This window comes from Antechinus flavipes, chromosome 1 (genome assembly GCF_016432865.1).
Source record: "Antechinus flavipes isolate AdamAnt ecotype Samford, QLD, Australia chromosome 1, AdamAnt_v2, whole genome shotgun sequence".
Classification (NCBI taxonomy): domain Eukaryota; kingdom Metazoa; phylum Chordata; class Mammalia; order Dasyuromorphia; family Dasyuridae; genus Antechinus; species Antechinus flavipes.
The window spans coordinates 624,460,831-624,475,624 of NC_067398.1; the positions used below are offsets into that span (position 1 = coordinate 624,460,831).

General features: G+C 33.1%; 1 protein-coding gene across 8 annotated transcripts in view; it reads right to left on the reverse strand.

The window, feature by feature from the left end:
• The window catches only part of ASAP1 (ArfGAP with SH3 domain, ankyrin repeat and PH domain 1), a 594,911-nt gene that overhangs the window by 118,853 nt on the left and 461,264 nt on the right, over window positions 1-14,794 (reverse strand). For all 8 annotated transcript variants that reach the window (XM_051971096.1, XM_051971093.1, XM_051971094.1 and 5 more), the window contains 3 exons: window positions 14,740-14,789; window positions 10,728-10,857; window positions 9,422-9,507 (listed from right to left, as the gene is read on the reverse strand). In XM_051971096.1, coding sequence (XP_051827056.1) covers window positions 9,422-9,507; window positions 10,728-10,857; window positions 14,740-14,789 — 266 coding nt within the window. The remainder of the gene's footprint in view (window positions 1-9,421; window positions 9,508-10,727; window positions 10,858-14,739; window positions 14,790-14,794) is intronic.

Consider the following 14,794-nt stretch of genomic DNA (forward strand, 5'->3'; position numbering starts at 1 on the left):
CAAACTAACTATTTATTATTCCTCTTTACAGGTGTCCAGACAAACTGTCTGGAATATAAAATTTGACGGCTGAAACCTTGGTTAACAGGGTTGGATTTTTTTCTTAAGACCAAGCCTTAAAACCAAATCACTATGGCTCTCATTGATTGGTCAACAATCAGTCCCAAGCCAATCCCCATTTGGTCTTTGAGTCCTGAAGATCCTCCTCTCCCAGATTGATTTTTTAAAAATAGGCTTAAAAAAAGGGCCATTCTTTGCCTCATTTCTTTCTTACCAATCCTTGATCACTGAATTGACATTGCCTCAGTCAAACTAGACCTGTTAAAGACTTAGGTTTAAAAAGGCAAAGGTTTCTTTTCACTGAATCAAGGGCCATCTCCAATTGTCCTAATCTATAACTGGCCACTGGATTCAAATGGTTTTGAAGGAGAAAGTGAAGCTGGTGACTTTGCACAACCCTCCTTCACTTCAATTCACTTGCATATCAGAACATCATCTCTCTGATGTATTGATCACCTTAGAAAAAAATACAAACAACAATCATCTCTGTAATCCTCATTTCTAATATTCCACCTCCTGTCTAGAAAGCATTCTATCTTTACCTCCATCTCATGGAAAACTTTGCTTCTTTCGTGATTTAGATCAAATACTACTTTCTACTTGAAACCCTTCTTGAGCCTAATTGTTAGTGCCCTCCCTTCTGAAATTTTCTTGTATTTAAATTACATATTTATTCTGTATATATTTAAGAATGTAGGTTTTTTGTCTTTCCAGAAACTATAAGCTTTTTGTGCGCAAGGACTAAATAGTATCTCTATCCCTAGTATCTAGCATAGCAAATAGCCCACAAGGGCATCTGATGCATTCTTGTTGATTTTGACTTATGATCCACACTGGAAAACATCTGATTAAAGATGCTTCTTTAGGGGAATGATAACCCAGTATTGAAAGCATAAATACATAAACTAAAAGATAAAAAACAAAAGCTAATTATAGCTAAGTCTATAATCTAAGATTCTGTTATTTTGTTTTCTAATAGAAATTGCTCTATAATAACTTTTGCAAGAGTTTTTCATTTTATCTCTGATACAGGAGCAATTTTACCTCAATAACAATAGTAATATACTATTACTAATAATAATAGTAATATGATGATGATGAGATGCATATTATCCTTATGATAATGTCTATAGTTGTACCAAGGATACTTTCAAATAAATCTAAAGAGGATGGGTTACATCCTGATATTTTTAATCAACTATAAAAAAGCAGTTATTTATCCACCTGTGTAAAGTTCACAGAACACTAATTATGGAAAGAGTAGGATACAGGAATGTTTCTATCTGAACCTTACTAGAAAAATATGAGAAAAAGTTAGATAATAGCATTATAACAATCACTTAAATAGTGCCTGTAGGTTTGAAAAGCTCTTACTCATATGATCTCATCAGGCCCTCCTAACACTCATATGACACAGGTATTGTTGTTATCTTCACCTTACAAGTCTCAAAGAGGCTTGAATAGGTAAGATGACTTGCTCAGGATCAGGGAACTAGTAAGTATATACAGAAAAATTTGAACTCAGGCTTTTCTGACTGCAAATCTAACACTCTGTCTACTGTGCTAATTGTCTCACCAAAAAGGGCCTTAGGATAAAGGTAGACTCTAAAACAGATTTTAAGTAGTAGATAAGAGATGGGGAGGGATTGTCAAGGAGCTGTGAACAGGGAAAATTAGAGTAAAAAAAAGGTCAATATTCCTTGTTTTTAAGAGAAGCAAAGGGCGGGGGGGGGGGGGGGGGGAGGGATAGAAGGGGAGAAGATTCAAAGAGAGCAATCCCTTCTTTCTTGAGCAAAAGGATAGGAAGTTGTGGAGGGAAAGTAAGGAATAAAATATTGAGAAAGATTTAATTTGTAGAAGGTAGTTTAGAATGAAGACATTCTTTAGCTTGGGGGCTTCTCAAGATCATCTTATCTAGTTCGATCTAAGTTTTAATTTCTTTGAATCTTTGATTTGGAAAACAAGAGAAGGGCTGACATCCAGCAAAACAAGCAAAACTTGTATAGATGCTAGTCAATAATGTAACAGTAATTCTACTAAAACCTAAATAAGCTCGTTCCAAGGATGGCATCATACTAGCGTCTCTCTGGTCTCCCTGACTATAACAGGAAGATAGAAATAGAGGAATGGAAGGGACCTGAGAACCCATTCAACCCAATTTCATTTCAAACCTCATTTCACAGAGGAAAATACTGAAAGAGAAGTTAAGTGCTAGTAAGAATCAGAGAATTAAATCCATGTTTCCTCTTTTGTTCTTGATTCTGTTTTATTGAAATATATATTGCTCTGAACTTGAAGGAATATGTGAAACAAACTTTCTATAAATACACAAATACTATCCCAAGGAGTCACTCCACACCACTACCCAATTTATATAGTAACATTTCTGCTTTCCAAAAACCCTACTTTTACTTGTCTTGGCATGGAAGTAACCTAGGATGCTCTAAGAGTAGGTAATGACTGCACATGCTATGGCAGATTGTACCATGTTGTAAAGGGTGGAATAACCTTCCAGTGGAACAAGTCTGCTATCAGCCTAACTTATCAAAATGTGGGCTATGAAATTCTTTCATCATAGTTACCCATGGAACAGTTTTCCCAGAAAGTAAAAATAAAAAAAGAAAAATTCACAACAAAATATAAGAAAACATTTTTCAATAAATGTAACTAGTATTGCCATGTCCCAAAGAGTTTAAACAAAAGCCATAGTCTTTATCTATATATGTATATATGTGTGTGTATATATATATATACACACACACACACACACACACACACACACATATATATATATATATATATCTCTTTATCTATGTATGTATATGTGTGTGTGTGTGTGTGTGTGTGTATACACATAATTTTTTTTTCTATATATGTACTGACACCAAGTCAGGATTTTCCTTATTTATCTGATTGTTGGACCAGTGGTGATGGCTTTAGTCTTAAAAGGCATGTTTTGAAGGGAATTTTAAAATATTTTATTGGCAAAGGATCATAACACATTTCAGTCTGGAAATCAATAGGTTGATGTACTCTTAAGTTCTAAATCAATAGGCAATATTGTTCTGATATAATAAGTTTAAGACAGAATAGCACAGCTCATAAGTTTCTAATATGATTCTAAGTCTGATTAAATGTTTCAATATGATTCCCACTTCATATCTGAATGAATCTTCAGTTTTGAAATTATTTTAAAAGTCAATATGTGATCAAATCAAGTCTCTTTTTGAAGTTATGCTGAATACACAGTTAACATTGATGGGAAAGGAATGCATTATACTTGGTTCTCATCATTCTAAAGCCATAGGAAAAAGTAACTGTTTTCATCCCCTCCAACTTACCAGATACTTCCTGAATTGGCTTTAAATTAGCTAGTGTTTAGAAAAGCTCATGAAGATGAAAATTTAACTTTTGAGATACCTTTATCTGAGAGTATCATGAAAATTATTTGCCAAATTAAAAATACACACACACACCAAAATCCAAAAAAATGATCTTCCAGTGAATCAGTTGTTACCTCAATTTGAAAATCTAATTTATACGCTCATGGCTTTGACTAAATTAGATATTGATTCCAGGCAATCCAAGTTACTTAGTGACATTTGTTCCTAAATGTGCTTGGTGAAACTCCAGTCAATCTTCAATCATATGCCATGTATCCCCATGGTATTTAAAGACCATAATGGTGATTTAGAGAATAACTAATTACTTTCCTTTGTCCAAATATTACACAATTCTCTTTGATTCTAAAAGAAAGGTATGATATTTCTATGCTTCAGCTTATATGGCCTGGTAAAGCATTCCTGGGAGAAACAGAAAAGTTTTCCTAAAATTTATGGACAACATGGTTCTATACTCTAACTGTTTTGATGAGCTAAGCCTTATGATCCTACTGCCAGTCGCCCACAAATACTCAATCAGTCTGGAGTTGAGGGGTTAGCTGAGGGTTTATTTAAAAAGGAAGCAGAGTACTTTCAGAGTATTTTACTCTGCGTTCTCATATCTTTCAGTGCTCTAGTGGCAGAAAAAAATTCTTAATAAAAACATTAAAGTTGTTCTTTTTTTAAATTATTAGATCTTCACAGAATCTCAGAGTCAGAAGAGAAATTAGATATTATCTATTTCAACTCATACCTGACACAAATTTCTTCTGCATGTGGATGATAAGTGGTCATTCTAATGGCCTCTAATAAGGAGAACCCATTAAATCCAGATGCAGCAAATTCAAGTTAAGGATAATTCTAATTATTAATAGATTCCTCCCTCTCCCAAATCAAGCCTAAAGTTACCACCTTGTAATATCCACCTGTTGTTCCTAATTCTGGCCTTTGGGACAAGCAGAATAAATTGAATCTCTCATCTATGTGAAGCTTCTCAAACACTTGAAGACAGCTATCATACTTCCCTTATCTCTTTCCTTTTCTAGTTTAAACATCCCCAATTTCTTTAGCAGATCCTCCTAAGACATGGTCTCAAAGACTGTCATTTATGACTATAGCCCACATGGATGCCTGCACTCTGTAAAGTGGCAGATTAGCTAGATCTTTGCTTAAGGAAAAATTGCCAACAATTACGGCTGAGTTCAAATCCTGCTTCAGATGTTTCCAGTAAAGTGACTCTTAACCTTGCAATGCCAGTTTCCTCATATGTAAAATAGAGATAAACATAATACCTATTATACCTATACTTTATAATAATAATCACAATAGTAATTATAATGAGAGTTGTTATGAGGATCAAGTGGAAAAACCCCCAGAAAGTTTCACCATATAAACATTCATAGTTGTTTTTGTTATTATTTCCTCTCACTGGAGTCTTTAAGAGGAAGCTAAATAACAGTTTGTCCGGCAATTTCTCTTCAGATACAGGTTGGAGTAGGTGGATTCTGAGGTTTAACCCACAAGGATTCATTGGTTCTTTTCAATGCAGAAGGATTCTGCCACTTTGATTCACTTTTGAGTTTAATAAGTTGGCCTTCTTTGATTCTAATTTTTTTTTCTGTAAAAATTTGTCCCTTTAGAAAACATTTGTATTCCCCCCCCTTTTTTTAAAGGAGGGTCATAAGCTATAACACATATATTTTACATATAGATTTTTTTAAAAAACACCTTGAACAAACGTTATTAGGTAGCCTGCAGAATTTAGATCTCGGAATAAAACCTCCTAATCTAAGAAAACTGAAAAAAGACCATTACCAGAGAGCTGCAGTGCAGAGAAGTGTGTAGCTCATTTATTGCCAGGAATATGAATGCAATAAAATGTGTTTAGAAGAAAACAGAAACCAATTAAAAACAACTTCTTCTTCAAAAAATTCCTCTAATAAATTAAAACCAAAATGGACCTTGGTCCAAAATACCACATCTCAGAACACTTCAGAACCATTCCCCCTAACAGAAAGCACTGGGACAAAGGTTAACTGGGATATAGAAGCTTCTTCTATTAATGGAAATTAGTAACAGATTTTTTCCCTTGCTATATCAATTATATTGCATTGCTTTAGAAAACGGTTAAATGTTCATAATTTTTCCAAGAGAAATACATTCTTTTTAGGTTATTTTGTATTATTAACACAATATAATTATTAATATTTTATCACATCATTAGCATATTCTTTTGCATTATTTAAACAGGGTACTGGGCTGATAAGCACTAAATATTAGAAATGACCACAGCTGGTTAGTTGCTTTTGGATATGAGTGAATTTTATTGAGTAGCTCTTTAGATAAAAGAAATGATGAAAATTATATAATATGAAACAGTATGCATGAATTTTGATGTGTGTGAGTGCCTGTGAAGAGGATGCCTAGAAAAGTATGGAAATTATATATGTTAATTAAAGTCATTTGGATTAGTATTAATACTAATTATGCTATAGAAAGATAGATTATTAGACTGGTAGCCTGACATATAATATTAATATATGATAACATTACAAAAATGTACATTTACACATATATGTATGTGCACATACACACAGTTCTAATTTTGTTTGGGTGACCTTAGATGAGCTTTTTATCCTCTCTGGGATTTATTTTATTAATATAGAAGTTCTTCTATCACATTGGCACCTCCACTTTGGTACCAGATGCACTAGGAAGTTAAGTGACTTGTCCATGGGAACTAGAGTATGTATGACTAGAATCCATTCTTCCTAACTACAAAGTGGTCCTCTACTCTCATATATGAGTTGACTCTTAAAACTTTTAGTGTGAGCATTTAGAAATTGGCAAATACTACAATAAGGGATTGACTTATTTTACTGTTGACTATCCAGATTTTAAAAAATAATGGAAAAAAAATGTTAATAAGTCAAAGTAAGCCTAAAAGGGTATTATAAATACATTTCTCTCCCTAAGTTCTAGTTATTAAACACTTACTACTAGCATGCTCTTTATTATATCTATATATTTCCTTTATTAGAAATTCATTAGAAATTAGAAAAATGGTAATATTTAAACATAGTTTTTAATTTAAAATAAAAACAAACCCAATACATGTTTATATTAATATTTCAAAATAAAAAATTAACAATATTAGTGAGAAGAGCTTTACACCATTTTTGCAAAAATCTAATATGTGACTTTAAAAAGACAATTGAATTTTCTTATTTGATTTTGCATTCAACCTGTAATGATATGTTGAAGTCCACGAAGAAAATCTCTTCTCTCACAAATATGTAGTTAGGAGGAGGAGTATTTTAATAAACAAACAATTTTTAGTATTGTTATAAAAATAATTTTGACCTCATGGGCTCTCTGAAGGGATGTTGCAGGCCCTGCCCCCTCAGGAATCTGCAGCCTACACTCTGAGAGCTGCTATACTAGGATATGCTTCATCTCTTTCTCTCCCTTAGAGGAACATTAGTATGATTAACCAATTGTTTTTCTTGAAGAGAAAGTTAAAATGCTATCATTACCTACCCACTCTCATTAGAGAAAATTACTAGTTGATTCATCAATCTTCCAAAACAATACCTTACTTCTTTTTATTACTACTCAAAAACAAGAAAAAATGGAATTAATGGTAACTTATTTATTTGAAAGGATTATTGATTTGGAGCTGGAATGGATCTTGAAGGCCTTCTAGTTCAACCCTCTCATTTTATAGATGAGGAAACTGAAGAAATTAAGGGGGAAAAGTTCTGTGAAACAGGTAGTGAAAGTATCATTATCCCCATTTTAGAGATAAGGGAATTGAGGCCCTAAAAGTTATCTGGCTACATCTACACAGCTACAAAGTGCTGAGGCTGGAATTAGAAAACACATCTCTTTAACTCTAGATTTTGCACTTTTCCCAATATATCACTAGATATAAAGGTTATTAATAAACAAAAGAAGTTATTTGAGAGGTTCTATTTCCATTTCCTAGAGACCCCTTCCAGTTCTTTCTCCTATTATTTTCAGTAAGATCTGTTTGAATATAATTGGAATAGATTTGATGTAGCTTTAGAGGTAGCCAGGGTATAATGGACAGAGTGATAAAGTTTGATCTGATCTCAGACATTTGTTAGTTTTATGACCCTTAGCAAGTCACTTAATATTATTGCCTCATTTTACTCATCTGTAAAATAAGCTGGAAAAGGAAATGGCAAACCACTTTAATAACTTTACCAAGAAAACTTCAAATGGGATCACCAAAAGTTGGGCATGACTGAAAACAACTGGACAAGAAGATGATATTTTTAAGGTCTTTAAGCACTGTGATACTCTCTTTTGTAAATACTCTTCTTCCATAAAGGATCACTGTTTTAGTATAAGATTACTAAGAACTGACAAAATGTTTTCTTCAAAGGATGATCCCACAGTCCTGAGACTCAGAGAGATTAAGTAAGTTGATGAAGAATCACGGATTTAGAACTGGAAGAGATCTTAAAGATTATCTAGTTCAACTGTTTAATTTCACATAAAAGGCACCTGAAGTCTAGAGGACAGAAAGTATCTGCCCCAGCTCACAAAGCTAATAAGCGGCAGAGAAAGGATTTGACTTCATGTTCTTTGACTCTAAATTTACTATTTTCTCCATTGTCACCCAATTCAGACTAGATCCCAGGTCTTTGGATTCTATAGCCCTTGCCATAAAATAAGAAATTTTTAGAAGGAAAAAAATTAGATGGCAATATAACTGCCATATTAAAAAAAACAGTCATACTTGCAATAAACATTTCTCCTTGCCTCCAACCCCTAAGAAAACCTTGTTTGCCACAAGCACAAACTTCTACATAGAGCTTTTCCTGGTGTATCCACAGCTCATAAAGCCTCCCTTCCTCAAATTACCTATTATTTATTTGGTGTATATGTTCTGTATGGTTATTTACTGTATTTATACACTGTGTCTCCTGATACAATGTAAGGTTTTTGCAAAAAGGGATTGATTGATTTTTGTCACTTATTCCCCAGTGCTTGATAGATAGCAGATGCTTAATCAAGGCTTGATTAATTTTTAAAATAGTAAATGTATACTTTTCTGTAATACAAAAATGTGTGTATATATGTACACACAAAGTGAACTCAGAAAAATGTTATCAGTTGGAAAGATAAACAAATATTGGATATTGGTATTTTCACAGCTATGGAAAATAATAAATTGGATCATTTCTACATGCCCTTTCCCTAATTCTATTCACCATACCCCTAAAGGGATCAGCTTCTTTGTAAATTCTATAGTTCCACTGAATCTTCTACCCCTTCTTGTCTCCTTTTTAACTTTGGGACATTAAGCTCCAATCTCCACATCATCTATCTCCAAATGATATATGGGGCCCCGGCACTGAGTCAAAGAATAAACTCTTCAGGGGCATTGCTTCTCAGGGATCTCCAAATCACCCCGTCTCTTGGCCAGAGGAATTGAAGACAAAAAGAAATAAGATATTGTTCTCTAAAAGGATTGGCCAGAAGGAAGCAGTCCCAAAGAATTAGAGAAAAGAAGTCTGTTTGCTTAACCTTGTTAACACCAGCAATAGGAATATCTGGCCTAGGAGCCCCTACTGTGTGCCTGGGATCAATGGGGATGTTGTAGTTATTGTTTTGACTGCTTCTGAGGAGGTCAATGTGGGTAAGGGAAAGTAAAACTTATAGTTAAACCAATAAGATAGGTAGAATCTGCAGCAGAGTTACAAAGGAAATTTTCAGAAAATCATTATACTTTACAAGATCATGCAATTTCAAACATTAATGGTCAAAAAAGTTATTTATAGGCACCTAAAATCTGACTGTTCTATTTATTGGCTCCAGTTTTTTCCAATGGGAACATGCAAAATGAGAGATATCTCTTTGATGACCAAAAAGAAGACCAAAAGCAAAAATCAAGGAACAAACTTGGATTCAATTAGAACACTACAGAAAGATGAGAGCATTTTACTTACTTGCATTGTGCATGATAATACTTTATAAGATTCTGGAGTAGGTCAACACCCTTTTTTGTCTTGATTTCATTAACTTTAATGAGATACTGTGGAAATAAAACAGAACTTGATGTTGATAATTACAGGCTATGTCTTCATTTGCCTTCAGATGGTAGAGCACCAGTTTTTAATCCATACAATTTGAGGCACTGTTAACTAGTAAATCTTCACAGTTCCATTTAAGGAATGCTGATTTGGCATAACAATGAATCAAGGGTACACCAAATAAACTGAGTGATTAAGTTGTTAGCATTTTTTAAATACTAAAATTAGTTCATTTGACAAGTTAAAGTCAAACACAGCAAAAACATTCCAGAATGATCAAAAATCCATTTTTTCCCTCTCATGTAGCATAATAGGGCATGCTTTTATGTCATTTCTTATGTTACAAACTCAGATTTTTAAAAAATGGATATTTTACTTTTCTGAACAAATTGGGTACATGGTTAAAAAAAACCCCCAACAACAACATGCCAACAAACAATTGGAAATATTTTAGAAAACACATAACTTGTAAAATCCAGCATTCACCTTTCACACACAGTGCTCAACCCACCCCAGACTGTTCCCACAATCATCCAGCAGCTTAACAAGCAGCATTCAGGTTCTCACCCAATTAACTCCTCTTTTTTGCTTTTATTTTTAAGCATTCTAAAGATATCCTGACCGACTGCAACCTGAAGACTGAGAAAAAGAATTCCATGACATTCCTTCTTTGGCATCTATGACCAATTTCAACAGAACTCACAGAATTTGAAGTTAAAAGGACCCTTAGAGTTTATTTAGTCCAATCTGCTCATTTCACAAATAAGGAAACTTAGATCCAGAGAGGCCACCTGATTTGTCTAGAATTAGATAGGTAGCTATTAGTTGAGCTCAGATACGAGCCCAGCACTCTGTATAACTATACCATACTAATTTCACAACTGTTTATGGTGGATAGTCAATACCATGCCCTAACTATAGGAATTAGAATCCTAGCTTTGGCATTTATTTTATATGTGATCCTGGGTTAATCAGCTCTCTTCTCAAAACCTCAGTTTCTTTATTAGTAAAATGACAGGATTGGACTAGATTGCCTCAAAAATCCCTTTTAAGTTCTAGCCACAAAAAAAGGGAGAGTGGAATATTCAAAATTATCTTTTTAATTTCATAATCAAACATACCTTGCGATTTTTTAACCAAATAAAAACCTGTTGATTAGCAGTAAGGAAAAGATACCAATTACAATTCTAGGCAAATTATCTTTTAGAAAATCTTTTCTTACTTCACACATCTGGAGCTGAAATAGGCGCCTTTCTTTCTCCATTTCTTCTGCTATTTCTGCTCCTGTTATCTCTGTGCGGATCATCCCGTGCTGTTTTGCATGTTCTCGTTTTTCTTTTTCAATTTTTGTACTGTAATTAAAGTAGATGAGACCATAACCTTTAAAAAGGACATTACTACTACTTTTCACTTAAAAAAGCCATTTTTCACTTACAAATTTCACAAGAGCTGAATTGAGTTAACCTGACATCCATTTTCCATCTTAATTCAATAGATAATTATTAATCACCTCTTATGTGCAAGGTATTAAGAGAAAGACTAATAAGTAAAGGATTCTTGATGAATTTACAATCAATTTGTGGAGATAAGACTTATATGAGGATTGCTATCATATAAGCAATAAAGAGATAGCATGGTTCAGTAGGGGAAAAAAATGATCTGGAGTCAAAGGACCTGGCTTTGGTTACTAATTCTGACAATGAAAAAGATGGAATGAATGACTTGTGAGGTCCTTCCAATTCTAATTTCTTTATAATCACAACATTTCTGAAAGGAAAGGGCTTTGTGAATTTAAAAATACTATAAAAATGTGAAGGTTAAAAAATCAACTTATTTGTTCAACTTATTCAATGCCAACTACTTCAGGGAACTATCCCTCATCTTTCCTCAAGAGTGTCTCCTGTGTGTCTCTATTAATACATTGCAGCTTTTGGTTTTTCTTTTCCTCTGTACTTATCTTAAGGACTAATTAATTTATAGCTGAATTCAATAATTCTTTATGCCATATCAGGTAGATAAGTGAAACTCTAGGACCAAAGTTAGACTGATCCTAAGGGGAAAAAAATCTCATCTCAAATTCTCTTATTTTTTGGTGCTTTTCCCCCTTCTAATTTTCTATTTATTATTAATATCCAGTATAATTTGTATTGTCTATTAAATAATTAGTCAACATATGGAAAATACATTATAAGTCAGGCCCTCAAGAAGTTGACAATCAAATGTTTAAATGAGAAATATACCTATGTACAACTTTGGGGCAGTTAGATGGTGCAATGGATAAATCACAGGGCCTAGAGTTAAGACGATCTGGGTTCAAATTTTTACAGGTACCATATAAATGTTAGCTATTATTGTTATTTAAAGATATTTATGTTGACATTTTATGTAGTACTGTAAGATTTACAAAAATACTTTTTATTTATGTCATTAAAGTATTTCCAACTATTGTTATCTGCATTTTACAGATGAGAAAATTGAGTCATATAGAAATTAAATGACTTATTTAGATTAGCACAAGTGTCATAGTACGACTCAAACCCAGATTTTCTTGATTTTATGTAAAATTAGTTGGGTTGTTTAATAATTTTTTCTTTTTTTGTTTAATGTTTTTGCCCCCTATATTATACATTTGTAAAATAAGTATAAGAATATTTAACTCTTTAACCTCATAGAATTAAGACACAAATATATCTATAATTAATTGTAGCCTTCTTGGGGGATGTTGGGAAGATGAAAAGGGGGGGGGAAAGGAATTAATTTTTAAAAATGCATAATGTAGAAAAGAAAACCTATAAGGAAGCCAAGATCCTCACCTCCCCGCCTTCACATCCATTTTGTAAATGAGCAAAATAAAGCCCAGAAAGATACATTACTTTGACCAAGGTTATACAAGCACTAAAAGAGGTAGCTAGGTGGTATAGCATACAGGACCTGGAATTTGGAAGACCTTAGACATATGTGTCTGGGCAACTTAATCGTGTTTGCCTCAGTTTCCTTATCTGTGAAATGAGCTGGAGAAGGAAATGGCAAACCACTTTCATTTCTGCCAAGAAAATCCCAAATGGGATCATGAAAAGACTGGAAACAGTTAAAAAACTGATGGGCAGCATTTGAACCCAGATTCTCTGACTCCAAAATCCATTTATCAGGCTGGCTCTGGGAAGAATAGCAATTGTAATACAAAAATAATAAATCACTCTAGGACCTTATCCCATTGGTATAAATGGCAGGAGTGAAAGGAGCCTATTATCTAAGTATATGGAGTGCATTGTTTCATTTTTATAACTGCATAACATCCATGCTATTGCTTTGAGGTAATAACTAATCAAACAAAAAATATTTAGAAACAACATCTTACATTTAGATAAAAGTTTTTATACTTATATTCTTGAAAAGGGTTTCGTGTACTGTCTCATATTCCTTCAAATAACCATATGGGGAGCTGGAAAGGTAGCCTTAGCCATTTTGAAACAGAAAATTGAATCACAAAAAAAGAACAGGCGCACCTCTTCTATGTATAATAGTAAAGACTGGATTAACTAACAAGCATTTATTTTTTTTTTACACCCCATTTCTCAATTTTAAAAGAAAAAAAAAACTTTTTAATAACTATGGATAGTAAAGCAAAAGTATTTCCCATCTTATCCATGTCTAAAAATGTTGTGCGTTATTCTGAATTTTAAATCTATTGTCATCATTAGAAAGTAGATAGCACAGATTCCTTATTGATCTTCTGGAATCATGGTTGGTCATTTCACTGATCATCGTTCTATAGCTTTCTAAAGTTGTTAGTCTTTACAGTGTTTTTGTATAAATCAGAAACAAGGTCTTCTGAGTCGTAATCCTATACACTTTCTACTATCTAACATTGTCTCCAAACTCATCTTTAGTATATATTCCTCCAAAACTTGTATTCTCTTTAGGGAGATGTACTTAGTAAGAAGTTATATTGTTAAAATGTAGTATAAAATCATGATTTAATAAGAACCCCTGAGTAAGCCAGACTTTTTTGCCCCCCTTGCACTAAACTTTTAAGAGGTAAATATGAAAGCAAGAATGTTCCTTAAAAAAAAAAAAAAAAATCAACTTCCAAGAAATAGCCTATGATTAGTATATGCTTAATCCCTATTTGTTCCATCTTCTATCCTGGGTAATGAGTAGTGACAATGAAATGGTACTATGAAATATAAGTATAAGATCTTCAATCATTAAAGATATAATATGCTCACCAATATGATACCATAACCAAGGAAGTAGACTTGAAGACATTTTGGAAGGATTTTTAACCAGAAGAACTGAAATAAAAAGGGTTTTGTGGCTCACCTTTATTTATTTTCCCTTCAACTCTTTCTTTTACCTTTCCAATCCATTTCTTCAGCAACCAGGATTATGGAACAAGTGGTTACTGATTAATCAAAATAAATCTCACATTGAGTACTATTTCTGACTCACTACATTAATGTGCATATTTAGAAATGTTACAAGAATCTTTTGCTTCTTAGTTGCTTTAGAATTGCAATCATCAAAATACAAAAATATTCCTAAAACACGCAGAAAGACAGTTATTACATAAATAATGGTGAAAATAGCTCAAAAATGTTTTGATTCGTAACTTTACCTGATTTTTTTTTTTTTTTGCATCTGTTTTCATACTGCTATTACTGCTGCCTACACAAAATTTTTTATCTTATCTTAGCAATTGACAAAAATCATGGCCAGGAATAGCAGCTATCCTAAGATTTTTACCCTGGCTCTCAAGGCCTAGGAATATTTAGTATCACTGCTATCTAGTGGGAGTTTATCATATATACCTATCTTATCTAGACTGTGTGTCTACAATATATACTACTTGCTCCAAACTAAGTGAAATACCACAAGCGTACATGTTCACACCATACTAGCTACCCAGATTACTTTTTCCCCCATTACATAACAGAAACTGTTATAAATATTATATAGCCACAGCAAGATACACACTTAGACAGTCCATAAATGTCAATCCATTAGAAGAAAGAATATAATTTCCATCATTAAAAAATGATAGCAGTTGCATGCCCAATGAAATATAAATGGCATGAAACTTTTCCAGGTTTCTTAAACTGACAAAAAACAGAACAAAGATTTTTAAAACATTGGCATGTATTGACCAAGAAAAAGTAGTCAAAATCTAACTGTTTGCCACTTAACAATCACTTTCCCCTTACAAAAATGATGCTTGAGTAAAAGATACTTACAATTTGGTCTCATAATCTTTCCAAGCTTTGTCAAATGGCTTCTTAAGGTCCTTAA